Source organism: Pleurodeles waltl, chromosome 4_2, assembly GCF_031143425.1.
Source record: "Pleurodeles waltl isolate 20211129_DDA chromosome 4_2, aPleWal1.hap1.20221129, whole genome shotgun sequence".
Lineage (NCBI taxonomy): Eukaryota > Metazoa > Chordata > Amphibia > Caudata > Salamandridae > Pleurodeles > Pleurodeles waltl.
In genome coordinates this window covers 196,368,746-196,395,379 of record NC_090443.1, presented here as the reverse complement: position 1 = coordinate 196,395,379, position 26,634 = coordinate 196,368,746, and the positions used below count along the sequence as shown (strand labels likewise).

General features: G+C 42.3%; 1 protein-coding gene across 1 annotated transcript in view; it reads left to right on the top strand.

Annotated features, from left to right (window-relative positions):
- LOC138292459 (myomegalin-like) overlaps positions 1–26,634 on the top strand; it is a 1,643,599-nt gene that overhangs the window by 277,342 nt on the left and 1,339,623 nt on the right. The window contains exon 9 of the mRNA XM_069231077.1: positions 18,952–19,033. Coding sequence (XP_069087178.1) covers positions 18,952–19,033 — 82 coding nt within the window. The remainder of the gene's footprint in view (positions 1–18,951; positions 19,034–26,634) is intronic.

Genomic DNA, 26,634 nt, shown 5'->3' with positions numbered 1-26,634 from the left:
ACATCCCACCACCACACTCGAGGTATGGTCATTAATGGTTCAGTTTCTTATACTGTTTAACGTGTCGTATTCTCCATAATAATAGCATAAACTGTGTCAGGATTTCCTGCCACACACATTTTATTGCTCTTATATTCGTATGTATGTGTATATAAATATAATTATATGTAAGTGCATATTTAAAACTGAACTAATGTGAATCACATCACGTATAGAATTACGATGGAATTACAGTCAATGTAATTCAGTAAGTAAGAAAACATTACTGCTCGTTACTCGGATTCAAGCATGTGAATCTATGAAAGATCCAATGCTGGAGAAGAAAATTAGTTACTTACCTGTAACTGCAGTTCTCCAGTATTGGTATCTTTCATAGATTCACATGCGACCCACCCTCCTCCCCTCAGAGGCTCCCCTATTATACAGATATTAAACTTCACACTCCTACTAGAAAATCTGAGGGAATTCAGCCTCTGTTGGGAGTGTTTGGGAGGGGCTGAATCCTGATTGGTTGATACTCAAGTTTGGGTCTTTTCACAAAACAAAATGGATAGACTGTAAAATACCCTATGAGGCCTACTAGGGCCTACTGGTTTTATTTTTACTGACTTACTGCTTTTTATATATTTAAGTTTACCGTGAGGCTCCCACCTCGACGACGGGGATGATTCAAGCATGTGAATCTATGAAAGATACCAATACTGGAGAACTGCAGTTACAGGTAAGTAACTAATTTTCATTCCTTGTATTAATGTTGACACCACCATTCATGGGAAAGACACCATAGAGGTTTTGGTTGAGCTTGGAAAGTTTGTAAAGCCATCTCTACCTCTTGTTGAAGGAGGCTGGCCTGGTTTGTAGTGGGTACCTAAGGTACTTACACATTATACCAGTTCCAGTTATCACTTATTAGTGAAATGTAGGCAGTGTTCTAGCTGCTTAGGCTGAACTAGGAGACATGCAAAGCTCCTGCAATATCACTATAGTTACCCAGTACTTATACACAAGTAAAGACAATACTCAGTGTTACCAAAAATAAAGATACTTTATTTTAGTGACACAAGGCCAAAAATATCTTAAAGGCAATATTCCTTCTGGAGGGAAGTATTATACACAATATATACACTAATAACTGAAATCAGGTATGTAAACAGTCATAGAATAGTGCAAACATTAGAAAATACAATAGATTGTAATGGGCCTAGGGGCAACACAAACCATATACTAAAATAGTGGAATGCGAATCGCTAATCCCCCCCCCCCCCCCCCAGGTAATTGTAGTGTGTAGAGAGGCACTGGGAGTGTAGGAAAACACCAAAGGTAAGTAAAGTACCAGAGCCCAGGAAAGCAGGAGTAAGTACAGCATGTTTCCTCAGGACACACTACAAGTCGTGATAAGAGATATTGCAAGAACCAAGCAAGACTGCAAGCAACAAACTGTGGATTCCTGGATCTGAAGACCTGTGGAGAAAGGAGACCAAGTGCAGAAGTCGCAGAAGATTCCAGGAAGGACAGGAGCCCGTGCCAACCTAGAAGATGGTGCTAAAGTGGATTCTCTGGTAAGGAGAAAAGTACGGAAGAGCACCACAGAATATGGTGTTGGGTTCCTGCTTGGTGCAGGTGATGTCCCACGTCGAGTTGTTAATGCAGGCTGTTTGGGTCTCTGGATTCCGCCCACAAGCCTTGGTTCAAGCAAGTACGCGGTTTGTGTAAAAAAGCAGCTGCCTGGACCCAGGAGGGACCTGGGGGTCTCAGCTGGGACTGAGGTGACAGGGGGGGCTCTCAGCACTTCAGAGAGCCCTCAGAAGACCAGAGAGCATCCACAGGAGTCTCAGTATACAGGGACAAAGAAGATGCAAAGTGTGGTTGTCGCAGCACTACACTGGAAGGTCCCACGCCGCCGGAGAACAACTCAGGTGTCTGTGCGATGCAGGATGGAGTGCTGGGGACCTGGGATATGCTGTGCATGAAGGATTCTTTGAAGAAGTGCACAGAAGCCCAAGAAGCTGCAAAAGATGCGGTGCACAGGGGTACTGTCGCAGCAGGGGGGGGCAAGCTCCTACCGCCACCAAATTTGGACAGCTGGACCTTTGGACAGTCTGGGTCACTTCGGTCCACCACCTGTGTTCCAGAGAGCACGCAGAAGGGTGCCTGCAGAAGCAGGGAAGTGACTCCATCGCTGAATCTGAGGAAACACCCAGAGGAGAGACCTTAATTAGCCCTGAGAGAGGGATTGGCTACCTACCCAGGTATGCACCTATCAGAAGGGATCTCTGATGTCACCTGCTGGCACTAGCCACTCAGAGGTCTCCAGAGGGTCCACCCACACCTTGGAATCCAAGATGGCTAACACCAGGAACGCTCTGGAGGAGCTCTGGTGGTGATTGGGAGGGGTCACTCCCCCGTTCCTTTGACCAGTTTTGCGCCAGAGTAGGGACTGGGGGTCTCTGAAAGCGTGTAGACTGGCTTATGCGACAAGGGCACCATATGTGCCCTTCAAAACATTTCCATTGGGTCTGGGAGGCTACCCCTCCTACGCCTGGAAATGCACTGTTCTGCCTTCTTGGTATTGAGCTGCTCAGTCCCCAGGAGGGCAGAAACCTGTCGGTGAGGTGGCAGCAGCTGGGGCTGCAGTGGAAACCTCAGAGAGCTGGTTTGGCAGTACTGGCGGTCCATGGTGGAGCCTCAAGGGTACATGGAATTGGCCCCACAATACCAGATATGGAATGGGGGGACAATTACATGATCTTAAACATGTTACAGGGCCATATTCGGAGTTACGATTGTGAAGTTACATATAGGTATTGACCTATATGTAGTGCACATGTGTAATGGTGCCCCCGCACTCACAAAGTCCAGGGAAATGGCCCTGAACTATGTGGGGGCACCTTTGCTAGTGCAAGGGTGCCCTCACACTTAGTAACTTTGCACCTAACCTTCAGCAAGTGAAGGTTACACATATAGGTGACTTATAAGTTACTTAAATGCAGTGAAAATGGCGGTGAAATAGTGCGTGCGCTGTTTCACTCAGGCTGCAGTGGCAGTCCTGAAGAAAAGTTTGTCTGAGCTCCTTATGGGTGGCAAAAAAAATGCTGCAGCCCATAAGGATCTCCTGGAACCCCAATGCCCTAGGTACCTAGGTACCATGTACTAGGGACTTATAAGCGGGGTCCAGTGTGCCAATTAGAATTAGAATTGGAATATGGAGTCACTAAACTATAGTGACAAATTTGGTATGTAGAGAGAGCATAAGCACCGAAGTTCTGGTTAGCAGAACTTCAGTGACACAGGTAAGTAAGCATACTGACAACACACACATAGGCCACAAACTATGAGCACTGGGGTCCTGGCTAGCAGGATCCCGTTGAAATAGGCAAAACATACTGACAAGCAGGCAGAAACTGGGGGTAACATGCCAAGAAAGATGGTACTTTCCTACACTTGTCTTTGCAGCACAGAGTATGAATGATAATAGGGGACTTAACCTCCCTTCATGTGGACATTGCTATTTGTACGATTCCATGGATTCTGAGGGTGCAGTCACCAATCAGGTTCATATTAAGCATACAGCACAAGGGGACTTTCTGAATGACTTGATTGTAGATCATAACTTGGTCAGTTTGCTCAGCAAAAGAACTCTTGTGTGGGATGATGGTGTACCAACCTTTAAAGGTCCAGAGTTGCAGAGTTGGGATCTATTATTGAGTATATTTTTGTTTCAAAGGTTTTTTTCCCCACCCTGTCGAGTTTCTCAGCAGAATGTAATGTCCATAGTGACCACAACAACCTGGTCGCAACCTTTTCATTTGAGAAAAAGCAGTTGGCTATATGTGTCCTTTATAAAACTTTGGCCACTACCAAAGATAAGGGACGTAGACTTAAATGGGCCTATGTTATCCCAGAGGCTTTTAATGCTGAAATAATACGAGCATGTCAAGTGGATTTTGGACCTGCCTAGATGCTGAGGCCTCGGACAACCGCATTCTCAAGGCATTTGACTCAATTTGTGAATATATAAATTCAGCACTTTCAAAGCTGGGGGTGGCAGGTCCCCCTATGCCCTGTAGATCGTTTCACCAGAACTTTTTAGGGACCAGGAAGGAGCTTTTACCAACACAAAAAAACAAACCCTGAGACTGTGTATAGGTCAAAAAGTGTAGGGCAACTTAGAGTTGCGCTTAGGGATAGGAAGCATCAGTTAAATAATGAACTGTTGAAAGATCTGGTGTTAGAGAGTAATTTGAAGGACCACTCTGTTTTTTTTACAAAAGAACAGCTCTCTGATCAGGCTGCCATTGGACCTGTCAGGCCTGGATGAACCATTTTTTAACCCTATACGGGGGTGAGTGTCCGGAGCTACCAACCCAGTCCACCGAAAAGGCTTATAATCCACTGGGAAGAGGTGAAAGATGCACTTTTATCCCGACTATTAGGCAAGTAATTGGGAGCTAACGGAGTTCTGGGAGACTTGTGGGCACCTGTTATTACCTTCCACAAAAATGCAGCCATACGCTGCCCTTTACCAGAAGCATAGCGTTAGTCTGTAATAGTGTCAGTGTATTAAAAAAAGAGATATAACAAACCATGCCTGGTATAGGCAAATCTCTCTAGTAGATGTAGAAGTTAGGATTATAGGGAGAGTCATCCTGAACAGACTGGCCAGGTGGGCCAGTGAGAACAACATTCTGTCTGACCTACAATATGGGTTAGACCTGGAAGGGGAATGTTGGAGCTGAATTTAAATCTATATCTTCCGATCTTCAAATATACAAAGCCCACAGTGGTTCGGTACATTTGACCTTTCTGGACCTCAGATGGGCCTTTGATAAAGTTAATAGAGAAAAGCTCTGGAGTGAGCTGGGGTCTATGGGGGTTGAACCGACATTCGTCACCTTCTTGAGAGACCTCCATAATGATCTGTCAAATGTGTGGTTAGATATGGAACTGACAGGGAATATGCTCAGCCCTTTCATCTAAAAAGAGATGTCCGTCACGGCTGCATTCTTGCTCCATTCTTATTTATTATGTATGTTAATCAGTTGGAGGGGTTTTAATTGCCTGCACAGCCAGAATCCTTTAGCATCTTTTTGATTTATCGCTTTTATGGACAGTTTAGTCCTGTCCACTAATTTCACAAAATCATTTTTTATTATGATTAACCCTAAGAACAAGAAACATCCAGCTTTTTAACCCAGGGACAGATCCTAAACAGGGAGGGCATGTTTTTCTATCTGGGGCTGTTTTATTAACTTCTGGTCTCAGTTGGCAACAGCTGATCAAAAAAAATGCAGAAAGTTTACAAAGGGCCAGTTATGGTTTGAATGATTTTGCTAGTCACCTTGGGCGCAGTCTCCCTAAATTATTGTTAGATGCATAAAGCCAAATGCATTCCTATGGCAACTTTTAATTGTGAGATTTGGGATTATGCACATACTGACCAAATCCAGGTGACAGAAAAAAAGTTCTTGAGGGCCCTTTGGGCTTTGGGACAGGGAATTCCATCTGAAATTATACATAAAGAGTTGCCCATGAATTTTATTACAGATTATATTTTTCTTCGCTTGCTTTTACTTTGGAGCTCAGTGTGATACAAGGAGGAGCTAAAATTTAATTGTTTAATTCTCAAGGACTGCTTGTCCTTGAATAATGCAACCCATATCCCATGGCCCCACTACATAAAGTCCACCTTTAAAGATTTGGGAGACCAGGTCTGTTCTCTGATCCTGTGTGTGAGAAAGTAGCCTCTTTCTAGCCTTGTTACCCCCACTTTTGGCCTGTTTGTGAGTATATGTCAGGGTGTTGTCACTGTCTCACTGGGATCCTGCTAGCCAGGGCCCAGTGCTCATAGTGAAAACCCTATGTTGTCAGTATGTTTGTTATGTGTCACTGGGACCCTGCTAGCCAGGACACCAGTGCCCATAAGTATGTGCCCTTTATGTGTTCCCTGTGTGATGCCTAACTGTCTCACTGAGGCTCTGCTAACCAGAACCTGTGGTTATGCTCTCTCTGCTTTCCAAATTTGTCACTAACAGGCTAGTGACTAAATTTACCAATTCACATTGTCATACTGGTACACCCATATTATTCCCTAGTATATGGCACTGAGGTACCCAGGGTATTGGGGTTCCAGGAGATCCCTATGGGCTGCAGCATTTCTTTTGCCACCCATAGGGAACTCTGACAATTCTTACACAGGCCTGCCAGTGCAGCCTGAGTGAAATAACGTCCACGTTATTTCACAGCCATTTACCACTGCACTTAAGTAACTTATAAGTCACCTATATGTCTAACCTTCACCTGGTGAAGGTTGGGTGCAAGGTTACTTAGTGTGTGGGCACCCTGGCACTAGCCAAGGTGCCCCCACATCGTTCAGGGCAAATTCCCCAGACTTTGTGAGTGCGGGGACACCATTACACGCGTGCACTATACATAGGTCACACCTATGTATAGCGTCACAACAGTAACTCTGAACATGGCCATGTAACATGTCTAAGATCATGGAATTGTCCCCCCAATGCCATTCTGGCATTGGGGGGACAATTCCATGATCCCCCGGTTCTCTAGCATAGGACCCGGGTACTGCCAAGCTGCCTTTCCGGGGTCTCCACTGCACCTGCTGCTGCCAACCCCTCTGACAGGTTTCTGCCCTCCTGGGGTCCAGGCAGCCCTGGCCCAGGAAGGCAGAACAAAGGACTTCCTCTGAGAGAGGGTGTTACACCCTCTTCCTTTGGAAATAGGTGTGAAGGCTGGGGAGGAGTAGCCTCCCCCAGCCTCTGGAAATGCTTTGATGGGCACAGATGGTGCCTATCTCTGCATAAGCCAGTCTACACCGGTTTAGGGATCCCCCAGCCCTGCTCTGGCGCGAAACTGGACAAAGGGAAGGGGAGTGACCACTCCCCTGACCTGCACCTGCCAGGGGAGGTGCCCAGAGCTCCTCTAGTGTGTCCCAGACCTCTGCCATCTTGGATTTAGAAGTGCTGGGGGCACACTGGACTGCTCTGAGTGGCCAGTGCCAGCAGGTGACATCAGAGACTCCTTCTGATAGGCTCTACCTGTCTTGGTGGACAATCCTCCTTTGTTGGTAGCCAAACCTCCTTTTCTGGCTATTTAGGGTCTCTGCTTCGGGGAATTCTTTAGATAACGAATGCAGGACCTCATCAGAGTTCCTCTGCATCTCCCTCTTCCCCTTCTGCCAAAGGATTGACCGCTGACTGCTCAGGACGCCTGCAAAACCACAACAACGTAGCAAGTCGACTACTAGCAACCTTGTATCGCCTCATCCTGCCGGCTTTCTCGACTGTTTCCAGGTGGTGCATGCTCTGGGGGTAGCCTGCCTCCGCCCTGCACCAGGAGCTCTGAAGAAATCTCCTGTGGGTCGACGGAATCTTCCCCCTGCTAACGCAGGCACCAAAAGACTGCATCACTGGTCCTCTGGGTCCCCTCTGAGTCTGACGAGCGTGGTCCCAGGAACTCAGCAACTCCGTCCAAGTGACTCCCACAGTCCAGTGACTCTTCAGTCCAAGTTTGGTGGAGGTAAGTCCTTGCCTCCCCACGCTAGACTGCATTGCTGGGTACCGCGTGATTTGCAGCTGCTCCGTCTCCTGTGCACTCTTCCAGGATTTCCTTCGTGCACATCCAAGCCTGGGTCCCCGACACTCCTTCCTGCAGTGCACAACCTTCTGATTTGTCCTCCGGCGTTGTGGGACTCCCTTTTGTGACTTTGCGTGGACTCCAGTTCACTTTCCTTCCAAGTGCCTGTTCAGGTACTTTTACGTGTGCTGCCTGCTTCTGTAAGGGCTCCCTGAGTTGCTGGGTGCCCCCTCTGTCTCCTCCTCCAAGTGGCGACATCCTGGTCCCTCCTGGGCCACAGCAGCACCCAAAAACCTCTACCTCGACCCTTGAAGCTAGCAAGGCTTGTCTGCGGTCTTTCTGCGTGGGAACACCTCTGCAAGCTTCATCGCAACGTGGGACATCCGTCTACCAAAGGAGAAGTCCCTAGTCCTCTTCTTTCTTGCAGAACTCCAAGCTTGTCCACCCGGTGGCAGCTTCCTTGCACCTTCAGCTGGCATTTCCTGGGCTCCTGCCCACTCTCAACACTGTCGCGACTATTGGACTTGGTCCCTTTGTCTTACAGGTACTCAGGTCCGGAAATCCACTGTTGTTGCATTGCTGGTGTTTGTTCTTCCTGCAGAACCCCCTTATCACAACTTCTGTGATCTCTGGGGGTAGTAGGTGCACTTTACACCTACCTTTCAGGGTCTTGGGGTGGGCTTTTTTTCTAACCCTCACTGTTTTCTTACAGTCCAAGCGACCCTCTACAAGCTCACATAGGTTTGGGGTCCTTTCGTGGTTCGCATTCCACTTTTGGAGTATATGGTTTGTGTTGCCTCTATACCTATGTGCTCCTATTGCAATCTACTGTAATTCTACACTGTTTGCATTACTTTTCTTGCTATTACTTACCTAAGTTTGGTTTGTGTACATATATCTTGTGTATATAACTTATCCTCATACTGAGGGTACTCACTGAGATACTTTTGGCATATTGTCATAAAAATAAAGTACCTTTATTTTTAGTATATCTGTGTATTGTGGTTTCCTATGATATTGTGCATATGACACCAGTGGTATAGTAGAAGCTTTACATGTCTCCTAGTTCAGCCTAAGCTGCTTTGCCATTGCTACCTTCTATCAGTCTAAGCTGCTAGAAACACCTCTTCTACACTAATAAGGGATAACTGGACCTGGCACAAGGTGTAAGTACCTCTGGTACCCACTACAAGCCAGGCCAGCCTCCTACACTGAGGTTATCAGGGGAAAAAGGATTTAGCTTGGGTTAAGCAGGCTTTCTCCCTTAGAGTGGCAGCAAAACGGGAGGTCTCTGCTTTAAACAAGCAGTCGATGCGCAAATACATAATGGCAAAATCTGTTAGCAGGATTGAGCCTTACCTACTTTTGGAAGTGCCCAACCATCATCGACAACTCTTGGCCTATTTCAGACAGGATGTCATTAACTAGTTAATGTTCCCTAAAGAGGTTTGGTGTAAACCATCTGATTTACCTCTTTGTGTTTGCGATAATGTCTTAGTTTGTGACACCATGCATTGAGTACTCATTTGCCTGAGATTCTTTACCCTTCGCCACAGATACATAAGGCCCCTCCTGCTGTCTATGAATTTCAGGCTGTTTAGACCTGCATATTTATATTTGCACCTAAACTGTGTTTTATGTTTCATGGTTTCTGACTGGTGTTTTAGTACAAGTTTTTAGACCTTTTGTGTACAGGTATTAGTTTTATTTATTGTCTTGATTGATACCTTCTGTGCATTAAGTATTTTGTAAATGGCTGTCCTTGAACTATTGGGTCTTCCATATTTTATGCTTTCTGATAAAGGATTTTTAGTCTTGCGCATGTTTTATGTCTCTTTGTAACGATGTTTGTGGAATGCTATTGAAAAGTATACTTTGTGAGATTTGTTTAAAAAATCGAATAAAGTTTATGAACTGATCTGATTTAAATCCAAATGAAAAAAAAGCTGCAGGGCAGCACTGAAGTCAGTACATTTGAGGCGGATGTCCATAAATAAGCAAGTTAAAGGGGTTCTCTGGTGGCGATTACTCAGTGATCTTATGAAGTTGTTTTCTTGAAAGCCAGCTTGTGTTACAGATGACTACCCCCAGATTTTGGCCCCATAAAGTGCTGCAGTTTGACCATTGACTCAGTATACCGCAACAGCTGGTGAGATGGCCTTGGATTCGGGCAACCCTTAAGAATTTCAGAATAGCCCTGCCCTATGGGTGACAGTGGCCTTACCCTTCTCGAGATGTGGTCGCCAACAAAGTCTGTCATCGGTCACTCAGATGGTCAATTACATCATTTGTTCATAATGAAAAGAGTGTAGGCGCCAGAACACACCCTTGTCTCACCCCCCCACTAGGAATGCATTCAGAGAATTCACCATTATTGCCCCTTCTCACCTGGGTGTAATTCCACTCATAGAGCCTCACAATGATGTTATGAAGGGGAGATGGAACTCCCATGGACTGACGTGTTCCCCAAAGGAGAGATCTTGGAACAAGATGAAATGCTGCTCTTAGGACCAAGAGGGCAATATGTAGATGATCGTCGTTAATTTAGTATACTTCCATAAGATTAATGTCCAAAGGAAGACCTGATCGTCTGTCCCTATTTTTGCTCTAAAACCTGCTTGAAAGAGTGATAAAATGTTGTTTTGCAGCATCCATTCTGCCAATTTATTAAAGACCTAGCGAGCGAAAGCTGGTTGAAGGTTATCCACAAAAATAAATAGTTTGAGGGATGTCCCTGGTCCCCTTTTTTATAAACTGGTATTACTTCGGACCTTAGACAGGCGGATAACACTTGAGCACCTGCAACAACAAAACTGGACATCATGTTTATATAAGGTACTCAGATTATTAATTCTAAATAGAAAATATATTCAAGTATTCTATCAAGTCCAAGGGCCCTACCTGATTTCAAGCTCTCAATGTAAGCCGGGGTTTTGGTCACAGAGAAGAAATCAGTGTGCAAAGTATGTAAGAGATTATCACCATTTACTGAGTGAACAATGCCCCGGGGCAGTAGCTAGTGGTAATTTTTCCACAGAGTATAGTTGTGCAAAATAATGCTCCCACTTGGATGGTCTGATGTTGTTTATGGTAGTGGTAAACCCCTAGTGCTCGTGTGGGCAATAATGCATCAGAATAACAGTGTCCCTGTGCTTAGAGGCCTCAAGTACGTCTGACTGCTTATCTTCCCACCAACCGGTTTTGCTAAAGAGCAGGATCTTCTGATCATGGGCTCTAGCATGGTTAACTCCTGCAGGACAGCCTTATCCGGCAAGTTTTACAAGTCCCGAATGTTTAGCAAGTTTAAATCCTGTGGGACAGCCATGCCAAATTTAACACCTGCTGGATAGCCTCAACAGCTATAATTAATTTAAATTTGGCCTTGCAGCAATGTCCAGTATACCAAAGACAGTAGCCTATACTTCTGGAGGTCTTTGTATAAAATAATATCCAGAAATGATCCTTTAATTCAGCAAATAACTACATCTGAAGCTTAATTAATGGAATCTGGTCGACCGAACGGTTAATGTAAGGTTCAAAAAGATTGTAAAAGTTTTGATAAATTAAAGCTACTGTTTTCTTATTTTTTACAATTCTGGGCCACTTGACGAACCTGTGGTTGTTCCCAACGTGAATGGCCAGGTTAAAGAGCCTAGAAGAATCTAATGACCCTTCTAACATGGGATAAGTTAATGTCAAGATCAATAGGTAATTATCGCTGTCAAACCTAGCATCGACTTTAAAATGAATCATTTTATGCCAGATATAAATATCCATTAAAATGGATTCAATCAGACCATGATACATGCCTCTGGTAAATGTAGGTGATCTATGTTGAACCGACAACGACTTTCCATTACCGGTGTGCATGCCGTGGGACAATGCCAAAGAGGTTAGATGACCAGCTGTGACCATATGGAGAACGCATGAAGTAGAGTCAATTGTAGGAATAACCCTCTATTCATCTTACTCATCTTCTATTAGTTTCATTCATTCCACGGGCTGGAGCAAAATATTGAAATCACACCCTGTAAGAGTAGGAATCTTAATGCCACCGTTGGCTAAATAATGTTCCAAAGTTATGAGTACAGAAGATTTCTTATGTCTCTCTAGGGGATGATTGTGCAGTTTATATATGTGTAGGGTTTCTTGTCCAATCCCCACTAGGGAGATAGCCAAACTTTCCTTACAAACAAGTGGTAATTGTTTATAGTCCCATTTTACAAAGATCTTTGCCCAGATCAGTAAACCTCTAGTTGCTCTGACAGAGCAGGGAGGCTCAGCTGCAGTGAAAAAAGTTACATAGTCCGGGCAGAATGCTGATTGAGTTAGCCATGTCTCTTGGAAAAGGCATTTGTGAAAATCGTTCACGTAAGTGAGCCAGTTTGGGTCGTTAGTTTAGAACGAAGGCCGGACACATTCCATCAAAACAGCCTTGGGGGGAATGATTCACCTACCTCGGTTACAATAGTGAAACTTGAATTCAAGGTAGTAGTTGAAGTAAATCTAGAGGAAAATGGACCCATCTGTAATTTGTAATCCTGGATTATACTCATGTCCAGGCGAATGGAGAAGGACTTTGGACTCTGTCTAGAGGTTGATAAGGGATGGAATCAGCTACCTGGGAGATACACTCCTGGCTATTACTTTCCCCAGAGTAAGCCTTAATGACTCAGTCAATATTGTTGAAGCCTGCAAATGGCGCAAAACGATTAAATACTATTAAAGGCTCTTGGGACTGATGTCCTCTCCCTATGCAGGAGGTCACCAGTCCCAGTCTAGAGGCCCTCGATAGAGGCTGATTTGAAAAAAAAAAATGATATTACACCTATGTTTGAACCTAGGTGCATGCTGTTCCCACATTGATCTGAAATGTAACATGCTGAGTCAGGGTATTTACAACTAATATTGACACAATCTCCCCAATACAGTTCTTAGCATACCCAATCATCTACACTCTTCTGACCATAAAGATGTCATTCCAATCCCTTGTGTTAAAGTTGACATGCTTAGTTAGCCAAAGGCATACTTTATTATTCAATTATGCTGTTGACTTTGACATTAGAGCGTAATCGTTGTTTATGTGGGACTCTAAATAGTAATGTTCTACTTCACAGTTTCACATGAATGTCATAATTGTGCCATCTTTTGCCTACAGTTTGTATTACAGTTATTCATTATTTTTACAACATTTGGCTATCAACAGCTTTGTGAGCTCATGTCACATCAATGCAATGCAAGCTAGACTTTTTTTTTTGCCAATCCTCGTTCTACATAATTTGTCCAAGCTGTGTTGGTTTTACATAACCTATGAGGGAGTGGAAAGTTCAGTGAATGTATTGGGGAAAATATGAGAGCTATTGTGTATGTGAGTGGAAGAAAACTAGGCACAGTCAAGGTCGAACATATGCTTGGGTTTCTCAATGTAAACTCATTTTGCACATATTAACCCTTCCTATTGTGGAATGATTGCCACACTAAAGGTAAAAGAAGAGTGGTTGGTCAGTTAATATTAACAAAGTACTTGTACTAAAGAACATTTTTTGTGCAGAGCAAAGGTTTGAATGTGATTTTAGCTTAATTGAATGATATGCACATCCATTTTCAATGTTCAAAAATATTTTTGTGATGCCTCTTCCATCGGAAAGTGACACTGGTAAATAGAGACTTTGCTTTGCAGTGGATAAGGACGATCACTTCCAGCCAGCTTCATTATCCCACTGTTAAAATATTCTAATCAAAATGCAGATATATGTATGGGAACTGGTTTCAGTGAGTGTACCTGTTCCATTCTTGTAGTTGTGGCGTAAAAAAGAAATGCATGCAGATTGTCATTTTACAGCAAAAATTAAACCTATGCAATAGTAATCGGTTGTCAGCTCCTGGTCAAGAACAAATCTACTAACTGCTACATTACAGAGCCCAAGATAACCACATTGGTTAGTCAGATATCTCATGCCTTTGTTTGGGTTTCTGCTTATGAATTAGCATAAGGGCCTTTAATGGGGTCACATCCTGTGTGCACATGGACAACAGCAACTGCAAGTACATACACCACACTTATCAAATCATCACCACGCAACTGCATGAGGAATGTTTAAAACAAGACCCATAAGAGAAAAACACTTCATAGTTGACTTGTGAATATAAATGAGTTTTCCTCTTTGTCTTGCAAGGAAATATTCACAGGCAGTAATATGTAATTTTGAGTTGGAATTTAGGTGAGAAGTGGAGAAATCATAGTCCTGTATATTCTTACATTAACTAGGGTAACCCACCTAGGTTCTTCCTTGACACCAACCTCAGAAGGATCTCAATGTACCCATAGGTTCTCTAGGCAGCATTAGGCATATCCATCTAGGCTCATGCTTTCTTTGTGCTTAGCTGGACGTCATACCTGGTCTCACTCTCTCTGAGACTGGGCAGTGACACAATGTTCCATCTTTTTCAGGTAGATCTTCTAAGTGGAGCAATCTAGAGCTTTACCCTTGGTTGCAAGTACAATCTCTTCATCCTACTCTCCAGCTCATGGCCTGGGGCACCGTTCTTCCTTGCTCATTCCTGTTATCTTTGACACGGCAAAAAGTCCTAGATAGACTGACCTCCTTTGTTTGACTTGTCTTTCCTCATGCTGCCTCTCACCCATCTCTTCAGTGCCTTTCTGGCATAATCTGAAGTTCACCCAAAACTAGTTTGAACGTTTGTGTCTGTCCCTGAGCCTTTGCCTATATTGCTCAGGGGTCAACTTAAATTTGGAAAGAAGAATGGCTTTCATGAGGGCATACTTGGTCTGGTCCTCTACCTCTAATGTCAAAAGTGTGCTACTCCCACCATGAGCATATACTTCCACGAGCTGCCCCGCCCCATACTCCTCTGGAACCTTATATACTCCCAGGACTACCTCATAGGCTGAAAACTATTTATATGTATGACCCCCCCCCCCATAACTGGGCACCAGTTATGCAGACTCTCACCTCTCCAGTAGACATTGATGATTCGCTGCCACCATTGCTGCTGGACTCCACTTGATTGGCTTTAATGTCCAGCTCCTTAGATTTGAGTTCATGTTTCATCAGTAGTTTCTTTTCAGCCAAAGTTCTCTAAGCCTCAGCTTTCTCTTTTTCCAACTGTACTCTGGCAGCTCCATCTTGAGCTTCCTTTTCTCCCTCCTGTCTTCCAACTCCACTTGTGACAGGCCTCTGGAAGACACACTTCTCCCTGCCCCATCCCCAGTATCCTAATTCTTCTCCTGGGAACAGGAGGATTCTCCCTGCAGCTCTGGGTTCCTGTTTTTCATCCTCATTTGGTCCCATGTCCTCTTCAGGATTATCCTCCTCTCTCACTGCTTGCAGCCTCTTGACCTCCTCCTAGCCTGGAGGGTTAACTGTAAGTCCACTTTGGAAGTTGTCTTGCTCACATTCAGCCACCTCTCCTGGCAGAGCGTATGCAGCTCAACCATAGTGAGATTGTCAACATTTTTTAGCTACATCTCCATGGTAGTATAGGAAATGAATTTGTATAGCACAGTTTCCCACTTTTATTTCCGTATTATCGGCCTGCTTCTACTTTGCATTCTGCAGCTAGTTTTCTACTTGCCACACTCACAAGAAAAATAAATGTGGAATTGGTGGCAGATTTTTCAATGCCTGACCCCATTCTGAAACAACCTGCCTATGTCGCTTCGTAGTATCCAGGATCATTTTCTTTGCCAAAAGTCACCTGAAACTTTCCTGTTTTGCTAATCCCTTTTGTATGGAAGGAAAAGGTAAAATGATGCAGCAGGGTTGACCAATTTTTATTTATATGCAAGGTGCATGGTCTTAATCTGTACTGACTTTAATTCGTTTCCATTGTCTAGTGAATATGCAGGAGTTGATGACTGAAACATTTTTTGTGCATAGCATTCATTTTTAAAATTCAGTAATGTACTTCCTGCATCGGTCACCCCATGTACCTCAGCGTATTTTTTAGACGAATAAGTGAAGCTTTTAAAATCATGTATTGGTTATCTTATGTGCACTACCTTTGTGGGCTACAGGAAACTAAGTGAGTTTGGGGGAGTTGCCAACAAGTATTTTGTTTTCTCTCAAACATCCGAAGACGTCCCCCAAGGATAAATACATAGCTCTTATTGTTTTCCTGGGAGATTTGATGCGGTTTGTACGAATCTGAATTGATTGTAACCAGTGCTTCTGGGGCATACAGGCATGCTCTACGTTTTAATACCCCTTATGGAGTCCTGACCGTATTATTGTTTTATTTAGCTGTTTTGAAAACCTGCTAAGTCTTTATCTGGTTCTCTAGCATCCAATCGCCTATTTCCTAAGTAGAATAGGCTAGTAAATTTACTTCAGTCATAGTTTATTTTTAATTTATCTCCCTGCCTTCTCCCCTCAAGACTGATTTGGTAATGTACAGTACCGTTAGCTCTCAAATTTCTACAGTCTGTTCGCACTGAGGATGTAATAGCAATTGTGAATCCCCAAAGATGCATCTTTACATTGAAGCTTGTTTTGTTATGAAGGTAATGTTTTATTCTCTGTCCTTTAAATTGCACCTCCAACAGGTTGAGGAAGGAGACTCTAGAGCCCTGAGGTCTGTAACCCCATCTTCTAGGTTCCTGTGGCAAAGGGCAAGGCCACCTTCGTTATCATGAACTCCCTAATGACAAGTAAGATTGTCACTTACATTTTGTGAGGAGTGTGAAGGGATCTTTGTGCAAGGATTACATTGCCCGTTGTGCTTGAGAGCACATTACGTTTAAACTGCATCTGTTCTCAGAACAGTGCATCCTGTTCGCGCACAGCTTACAAATTGTCGGCAATGTTTCTTTAACTATAGTTAAGCGCTTTTTGTTCATCTTTGTATAGAGCTGTGATACCCTATCCTTCACAATTCTTGTTTCACTGTTTCTCATTAAAAGTTCGCTTTTGTCATGAATGATCTTGTAGACCTTCTTGCTCAGTGGTATTATGTGGCAAGAAAGAACTCCCTGCTCCTAGAAGTTGGGAGAAGTTTCTAGAAGGGTTCTCTGAAGTTCCAGGAGTTTCCTGCCTCCCCTACCCTAGTTCTTAGCTGACTGCACTGACAATACAGGGTTGTTAAGCCTATTGTGTGGCAGCAGAGCTCAGTCTATGCAGGTGTTGATGGGGCTTTGCTTAGCTCCTCCCATCAAGTCAGTTAATGGCCCATTCAGACTCTTGCTAATTCTGGTTATCCCACTATTCTGTGACTGACTGAGGTGAATTCATTCACAAAGTCTCAACTGTCATTTACACCCAGCCATTTGACCTAATGCGTCTACAGGGACAGAGAGCCAAGGGCAGGAAAATGCCAACTTTCTAAAAGGGGCATTCTCAAACTTGTAATAATACATCAGAGCTTACCATTAAAGAGGGTTTATCATTACAAGTCCAGAGATACCAAACATTATTTACCACCTCTGGTTTAGGAATTACAGCTTATTAATTATAATAAGGAATCTCCAGTGTTATCCAATGGTAAGGGTAGGCCTCACAATAGTGAAAAAACGGAATGGGGAGTTTTTTCATTTCTACAACATGTAAAACTAAAATGACATGTCATGCCCTGACTTTTAATTACAGAGTACCCTGCCCTATTGGCTACCTAGGTCCTACCATAGGGGTACCATATGTGTAATAAAAGTGGAGTTTGAGGCTTGGCAAGGGAGTTTTAAATGCCAAGTTGACATGGCAGTGGGACAATACCTTCAGGCTGCAATGTCAGGCCTGGGGCATGTTTTAAGGTGCTACTTAAGTGAGTGATACAATAAGTGCTGCAGGCCCACTGGTAGCATTTAATTTACAGACCCTAGGTATATGGTATACCACTCTACAAGGGACTTACATGTAAATTAAATATGACAATCAGGTATATGCCAATCAAATCATTTTTAGGGAGCAAGTACTGCAGCACTGATTAACAGTGGTAAAGTGCCCAGAGTCCTAAGGCCAACAAGCAAAAATCCAGCAAAAAGTTGAAGGGGGAAGGTAAAACGTTTGGGGTGACCCTGTAAATAGTGCCATTTCCAACATATGCCCGACCCTATCTTACTACCTACTCATAGTTCAGTTTGCAAGCCTTTGTTCTGTGGTGCAGCCTGTCACTGTACTCAGTTCTCAAGGAATCTCTTCCTTTTTGCGGTTGCTTCCATCTTCTTTGGGTATTACTGACGTCAGTACTGTTGCATCAACTTCTGTACCTTTCTTAAGTGCTATATTTGTGAAAATAGGAAATATTTACTTTATGTGCACCACTGACGAGCCTGCCTGCAGTCTAGTGAAAATTGGAGATTTTGACACCAACCTTCTGTATTGGCCAAGGCCTGATAAATTGTACAGAGTGTATGATCTGAGGGTAAAGTTCCCTGTTGAAGGGCTGCTATGGACCCAGCTTGTATCACAGTGAAGTCCATCCTACACAAGTCTTCCCTACAATAATGAGCAAGGCCTCTCTGTTACCTTGTGACCACTGAAGGGACATTTGTTTAATTTTCTATCCTGCCAAAGAGAAAGAACACACAAATAATAATTGTTGTGACCATCTTTTATTTTAGTGTGATTTATTTATTTTTTTATCTGCGGTAGCTTTGTAGCTTGGACTTCCCTACTCGTATAGGTATAGGAAGAAAACGATTCATGGTTGATCGCTGTCTTACATTACAGTTAGATGGAATTGTGGAACTATTGAAATCTGCTCCAGAAGTGAGACAATGGGACCATGCAGCAGGTATAAGTTGACAAGAAACTTCTAGGTAAATGTCTTGTCTTTGGTAGGTTGGAAATATAAATATATGGTTCCCCGGTCATCGTGTGACAGTTACGACGACTTTATATTTGTTTTCTTTTAAAAGGAAGAGGCATTGCTGAGTAATAATAAAGGTTACTTGTTCCCTCCTTTTTAGATTCAGATTATGTAGTGAAGAGGATCGCAAAACAGATTTTCACAATTCTTATCATAGTTAGTAAAGTAAATAACATTGTTCTTAAACAGACCATGTAATGTGTTGAGGTTCTCATTTATTTAAAAATGAGGTCAAAGTAAAAACGTGTGTGCACTCACAAATAGTTTTTGTATGTTAGTTCTGATTGGGACTACAAGCAAAAAGCGATTCTTAAATTCTTCCTGTTTCTATCAATGTTCATGTTGTTATACTTCAAATTAGGGCAACCACCTTGGTGGATAAAAGTTTGGATGTGTTTTTCTTACTTTGAAAATGTGCTATTCAAAATTATTGAAAAGGAAAGTAAGGAAATGTGTAAAGGGCGGGCAATGATTACATAAAAAATAATGTTCCACAAAAGTGTAACTTTTACACATTTTATGTTTTTTTTTTTTCAGGAATTAATGGACAGGGAATCAGATCATGGCAAAATGATGGTGATTGTGAAGAACAATGACCGAGCAAGCCAGAACGGCAATCGTGAGTTGTATTTTATAACTTAAAAATAAAAATTGAGATTGTATTCAGTTCAAAGACTTTATTCACATACATAAGTGTGCATAAAACCAGAATAAAATACATGACGTTTTGTAAATGTCAATCGCCTCTCATAAATGTCTGTCACTCCATACGTCTGTAAAGCAGCAGCCTTCTAAGTCTCTCCTTGAGAACTGATATAGGCATTTTAATCTCCTTAAAAGAAAGTCAAACAAAAGAATCTCTTGAAACAACATTTCATCATAATCATCACAACACTGATTCCACTTGCGTTGCTCCAGGGTGAGAAATGAGTGTGGCATTGTCCCTGGTTCTTTTGATAACATCTTGATTTTAATTAAACTTAGCAAAAACATAATTTTATGTCAAGACGTTTGAGGCTCTAGTTATGCAAAAGTTCAAAGCCCTTGCATCACACATTCAGAAGCATGCACATTTTGTTCGACAATTTCCTCAACTCTTTCCTTACCTGTTGAATTTTCTCAGAAGTGGGCTCAACCTAGAAATTTCCAAACCCACCACAAAACCTAGAACCTACCTTTTTCACTGGATCAAACACTGACTTCTCTCTGCTCACAATGTACCTTAACTCTTCTAAGATAGAAATGGTAATCTGCATCTGTTCTTTTAACAACATCCAACAGCTGAGCCAACAGCAAAATATTTTCCATGTATACATCAGTCTAACTCCTCTATGATTCAAGTAGTCCCTAACAGGCCCCAGTAACTTTGTAAAGCATCATTGTACCAAGGAAAGGCCAAAAAACAACCTCCTAACCAAAAAAACTGATATTTTCGATGATCGTCGTGAATTGTTATTCAAAAGTAAGTGTCTTTCAAATTCATTCTCACCATCCAATCCTGTGTATTGAAAATGTCCCTCAATGGGTGCATAAACTTTATCTTTGAAAAGTCTGTAGAAGACGGAATGGTTCAAATCTCTCAGTTATTACTGATCTCATACCTGTTACTTGAGGACCTTGGCTTTCCTGTACCAAAAAAACAAATTGTCCACAGTAGAATTTGCAAACAGTAGTTTCTCTTTTTATAACATTCCCTTACCCTCCAACATAACCAAAGCTCTCTCCCGCTTTGAAAAACGTTTCTGCTTCGGAAACAAAACTTGAACTGGCTTCTCTAAGTATTCCACTCTAGCTAACCTCAGTCCCAAAGATCCAGGGATCTGAAGTTATCTTTTGCCATGGATCCACATGGTGCCTTAACCTGCCTCCTACCTTTGGAAGCCAACATTTGGAAAGGGAAATTACATTCACCTAAGGTAATGTCTTATGTTCGTTACCTGTCACAATTATTTCTCAGTCTTGTTCATCACCCTATCTGAGAGTGGAACCTACTATTTCCTGAAATACTACTGAAGAACCCCTTCCTCTATAATAAAACTGTTGTCCTTGGATAACATTCTGAGGTCCGTACTGACTGTGCCCTGGAAAGCTGCCTTTCTCCATGTCCTACCAAACAAAACATCAGAAAATATTTATTTCTTAGTAACTTGGACCTTGTCCAGATTGGTTAACATAGCTGTGTACTTAGAAGTCGAAGAACCACGGCACATCACAAATGCGTAGAAAGTTCAATTTATTCCTCTGTAGTATGTCAGGAAATTAATCACCCAACCCCGTAGTGTACAATGGGTGTGGTGTTAAACGACCAATGGCAATCACATGTTCGGAGAAAAACATCAGCCGACACGTGTTTCGTCAGAATTGACTTTTTCAAGGCTGTGAACATATACAGATGGAAAGACATGAGTCAAAGAAATTGCCAATATAATCAAATTCTACAATGGTTTAGGTGAGCTTAGACGGATGCGACCTATTGTGAATAGGAAGAGAGACCCAATACCGCAGATCAATAGTGCGCCTTGTTTAAACCACAGAATAAAGACATATCCTTTTTGTATCACCAATGGAAAGGTGATGGCAAGCAGAAAACCATGACAAGTGCAAAGTGAAAAGAAGAAGAAAAGATATAAAAACGATATAAGAACCTCGATTAGTGCATTATGTTAGAAAATTCCAACCATGTGGTGTTAGAAGTATAGGTAATAGAACAGGAAATTGTACCCAAAAATATATTTTTTGGGCTCATATGCAAGTATACAAAGAATAAACATACCTCCAAAATATGGAAGTACCATGTTGTATTGTGAGGCTCCGGTAGCCAATGGCGATTTGGATGTTACATAGCATGAGCTATAAAGAGTATTTGAAGACCATGATAAGCCTGGAATATATAAAGAAAAAAGGGGAATAACAACCATACAGATTAAGAGTTTATTACTCATGAGCTGAGCTCTAAAGGATAGGTTGTTAGAGTTTACAACCAAATTAGTAAACTTAAAGAATGTGTATATTCATTTAGGAGGACTGACAAATATGTCTGTCTCCCTTATAGAGCGTTGCTTCTCTATTATCAGTTCTGGAGGTGGTGATGGGAAGAGATAAGTAGTAACGAGAAAGTGGACCGAATATGAAAGGTCCCCTTATTCTATTCAGGGCTACTAGACCCAAAATAATGTGCATAAAGTAATATAGTGATATGAACGACCAAAAAATGTCCCTGTTGTTCCTTTTACTCTTTAGAGTTAGAGAGACATAAGGTGAGCGTGTGTTACAATTAAACAACCAAACGGCCCGCTCACAGCGGCGAAGGTCGTTGCACGAAGTAAGGTATAACTCCGATGTAGTATCTGAAATACTTCTGTATACTGAGGCAAGTGTATACACCTCCATCGGAGTTGACATGCTTATATATAAAGTTACATAGTATACGGGAGTAAGCCCCGGCCGGCTAAAAACTGCGTAGGTCACAAACATAAAGATGAATGATATGTGAGAAAATTTGCTCGCACGTAACCGGTAAGAGTAACAAACGGCAAGAAATATATGAAAACACAGCCGCTTATAGGCGCGTGCGCCATGTTACAACATATGGTGGATTTGTTACACACTAAAAAAGTATCCTCGTAAGGATTCAAGTGTAATGAAGATCGGTGCATCTTACTCAGCAAGAGTGAATTCACGCTGTGGACGGTGTCGCAACTGAATTGCACGCCAGAAAGCAGCTGTTAATAGTGCTCGGTTGAAAATAAAGATAGAAAGTGGACTCGGACAGAGTTAGGTGACACTGTCCGCCATCTTAAGAGAACAGGCCCGGGTGAGAGGCATGCAGGCAAAGAGTGCTGTGTGTGCCCAGATTTAGACAAAAAGGATGTCATATATCAGTACATATATATGAATGCAACATCACATCTTAGAAGGTATATATCAAGTAGGTGTAAACGCATACATTAGAATACATACTTTAGCAATCATTTATATGGTCAATGAAACAAATATAATGCAAACAAGACATATATGTATGTAATACATGTAGGATGGTCACATATGTACAATAAAACATGGTTGTAGCATCAACCGTTTCTTTTATGAGCCACAGAGGTTGTTATGCAGCAATATGGCAATTTCTAACAGGTAAAGTCTCAAATTGTCGTGTGTAAAAAACATGTCACGCTAGTGTTAAAAACTCCGCACAGGTTATGTAGTTGGAAAAGAGTAAAAAGTTAAAGAAAGACATGTAGGTCTTTGTCTGAGTTGAGGCCCTCCTCAACTGCCTGTAGTCTAATTATCCACCTGCTCTCGAGTTGTCTGAGCCGAAGAGTCTTGTTGCCACCCCTTGGGCAGCTGCCCACGGTGGCAATGGCGTGTGTGTGTATGCCCAATCTTTCTTGCAACGGATGTTCCAAGTTGTAGTGTACTGCAAAGGGGTAATCGGTGTTCTGGTTTCTAATTGCCCTAATATGTTCCTGTAATCTTTCTTTAAATGGTCTGATGGTGCTTCCAATATAGATTTTTTTACAGGTGCAAATAATACAGTATACAACAAACTTGGTGTTGCAGTTCATAAATTGTCTAATAGTATGTGTCAAACTCGTGATATAGCAGAATTCTTTTGTTTTGTCCAGAACAAAGTCACAAACATTGCAGTGACCACATTTGTAAAAACCCAGGGGTGGTGGGGGTAGCCAGCTGTCATTTGTAGCTGTTGGTAAAAAACTATGACACAAATGGTCTCTGAAAGTATGTCCCCTTCGATGAATCATGTCAGGTTTGTTTCTGAGACCTTTTTTGAGGGTCTCGTCTGATAATAGTATGTGGCAGTTTTTCTTGAGAATCTTATATACCTCAGAGCTGGCTCAGCTGTAGGTTGTTAAGAACGATAAGTGTTAGATCTAAAAAATCTACACTAGTTGTGCTGGAATGTCTAGTAAAATTTAATTTGTAACAAGTTAGTGTTTAGATACTTGGTGAATGAATCAAGTGTGGTCAAATAGCCTGACCAAAACAGGAGAACTTCGTTGATGTATCGGCCCCAATACAAGATATATTGCGTGAGTTCTGGAGAGCCTTTAGTCCATATATGGTAATGCTCATAGTGTCCCATATATAAGTTAGCAAAGGAAGGTGAAAATTTAGCCCCATGGCTACCCCTTGTTTTTCTCTGTACCAAACCCCCTCATGTAAGAAAACATTGTTGTCCATAACCAGATTAATCAGATCCACTAGCCTATTAGAGTGTTGAAGAAATTTTGCTTCTCTTTTGTCCAAAAAATACTGGATGGCCATCATACCCTCTTCTTTAGGTATGCAAATATAGAGAGAAGTAACATCAAGTGTTGCTAGAATGTGTCCTTCGGTCCATTCATAATCAGCAATGAGACTAAGGAGATGTGTTGTATCTTTAATGTATGATGGTAGATTACAAACAAAGGGTTGCAGATGGAGGTCAATAAATTCAAAAAGTTTTTCAGTGGGGGAATTGATGACAGAAGTAATAGGTCGGCCAGGTGGAAATACTGCAGGTTTATGTACCTTAGGGAGAATGTAGATACATGGAAAGCTAGGCGTGGGATTAAAAAGATATCTATATTCCAGATCTGTTAAGAGACCTATGTTTCTCCAAAAGCCCAATTTAGACTCTGTCTTTCGTGATTCCGCCTATAGGATTGCTATAAAGTTTGCAGTAGGCTTTTTGATCTTGAAGTTGTCTATCAATTTCTGCAATATAATCTTTTTGATTCATAATGACGATGTTTCCCCCTTTGTCTGCTTCTTTTATTACTAGGTCCCCAATATGGTCAAGGGAACGCAAAGCCTTATGCTCCTGTTGACTCATGTTATACAACCATGTTTTGCGTCCATGTGAATATTGGTTTTCCAAATGGTAAACGTCTTTGGTAACTAATTTGTAGAAGACATCAATTGAGTTGTCTGGTGAGAGAATTGGTGTGTATTTAGAACAGGGTTTCAGACCACTGTTACATGTTCCTGGGGCTGTAATGCCCAAATCTACTAGAATGTCGTCACACGTGGGTACATTGTTGCTGTCATCAGTGTCCTCCAGAGAGAGTAGGGTCTGTATATCCCTAATATCACCAATGTAAAACTCACATGGGGCTATACCCTCTTCGGTGTCTATGTTGAGTTGCAGTCTATAGTTGAAATGTTTCAATAGTTTACATTTGCGTACAAATTTGAAGAGACCAATGTGCATCCCTGTGAAATCTGGAAATGATGTTGGCGCAAAGCCCAGACCCCTCCTAAGAACACTTAGTTGTTCATCGTCAAGCGTAATGTCCGATAAGTTAATGACACATAGATCATCTCTATGGGTTATGTGGTTCCCTAATGCTTCAGATTGCGAGTGACTGATCTCGTGGTCACTCCGGTCTTGTTTGTTGCCAGTTCTGACACCTTTTCTCTTCCCCCTTCTGGTTCTCTTGTGTGTATGGTTTGAGCCATTCTGTTGTGTTTTTGGCCTCTGCGGAACCTCTCCATGTCCAACAAAAAAGTAGATTTGTTGTTAATGGTGGTTCTTTGTTCTTGAAGAGAGCTACTAGCTTCCTCACTAGTGATGCTGGACCAGCTAGATAAGTCTGTGTTGCTAGTTGTAATATTAGATTCAGTTGATGCAGCTGGTGGTAATAACCTATTATCCTGTCTATCCATGTTAATATTGTTAAATCTATGGGCATACGTAAAAAACCTGCCTGTGATATAATCATTGGCGTCTCGTCTGAGTTTGCACATTTTCTTCTCTTAGCTGTGTACTTACCTAGTTCTCCAAGCAAATTATCTAAAATAATAGGCCCAGCTTTATAGGTTTATCCTCTACCACAGCATATCAGTAAGTTTTAGATCAACCCTCACGAGGATAGACTTCATTCTTTCAGCAACAATAGCTGAATTAGCATTGCCAATTAAAATCCATATCAATTGGAGTACCTGTCGTAATAGTTTCTTCTATCATCTCAAAATATCTCAAAAATATAAGCGACTGAGCCAGCTACATACTGAAGTTTATCCTGGCATAATTTAGAGACTTTTCAAGCCCTTTCTTAGGTCGAGCGTTAGCAGTGGACCTGGTGTATACTTAAGTATACTTAGACTGTGGGTTAAAGTAATTTCATTTGTCGGTTGCCCTGTCCTTTAAATATTCTTGCTCACTAGGGTCAGTTCTACCTTTTTCTCCCTCCTTTTTGTGTTTCAGAGCAGTGACCTAGTACTGTATCATTCCACCTTGTTTTCTTTATCTGTTGCTGTGACTGACTACTTTGGCATTTCTTTGGTGCTCCCACTTCACTGTGGGTGTTTTAGGCTGGTAACTGCCTGTGTCTTATTGCAGCATTGCGTTCCTCCCACCTCCTCCTATGTTGCTGACATTTGTTTTGACTTTATTCCAGTGCTGTCCTCTACCCTACCCCGAAAATAAGCTTATTTTACTGATAAGATTATTTTACTAAATAAATGGCTCCTAAAACCAGCTTATTTTACTAAATAAAAATACCATATGCCCTTCTATCGCATCGCAGACAGTATCTCTCTCCAGGGCCCCTCCCTGCCAGCACTCACCACATCGCACACAGGGCATTGCTTATCTTTATTGGGGGCCATAAATCTTCATTCTGCTCTGCTAGCTTCATTAGATTTTTTTTGGGTTTTGCTCATGGGCGCTGTTGTCAAAATATGACAATTAACTTGTTCAAAATGTGCGAGTCCTATTGCATTTCAAATGCTTGTATCGCAATGAGTTTTTGTGAGGAATTTAATTGAACAACACAAAGGGGGTCATTCTGACCCTGGCGGTCGGTGACCGCCAGGGTTACCGACCACAGGAGCACCGCCAACAGGCTGGCGGTGCTCCGTCGAGCATTCTGACCGCGGCGGTTCAGCCGCGGTCAGAAACGGAAAGTCGGCGGCCTCCGCCGCCCGCCAATGTTAGAATCACCCCCAAAGTGTTAAGTAAATACTTTCGAACCTTGGCTTTCCTGCCCCTCAGTACCCTCTGCTGTTCACTGCAGTTGCATTGTTTGTGTAATCAGACCCCTTGATCGAAGGCTCTAGCCATCAGTTGCCTCAAAGTTTACTCCTTTGACTCCCCTAAAATATGAGTTCCTGGATTGAGTTAAAAAATAACACCACCTTCATTTCAGTGTTCAATGGCATGCTTCTCAACTTTGAAACGTTGTCATCCGAGACGGTGTGCCGAGATGCACACAGTTT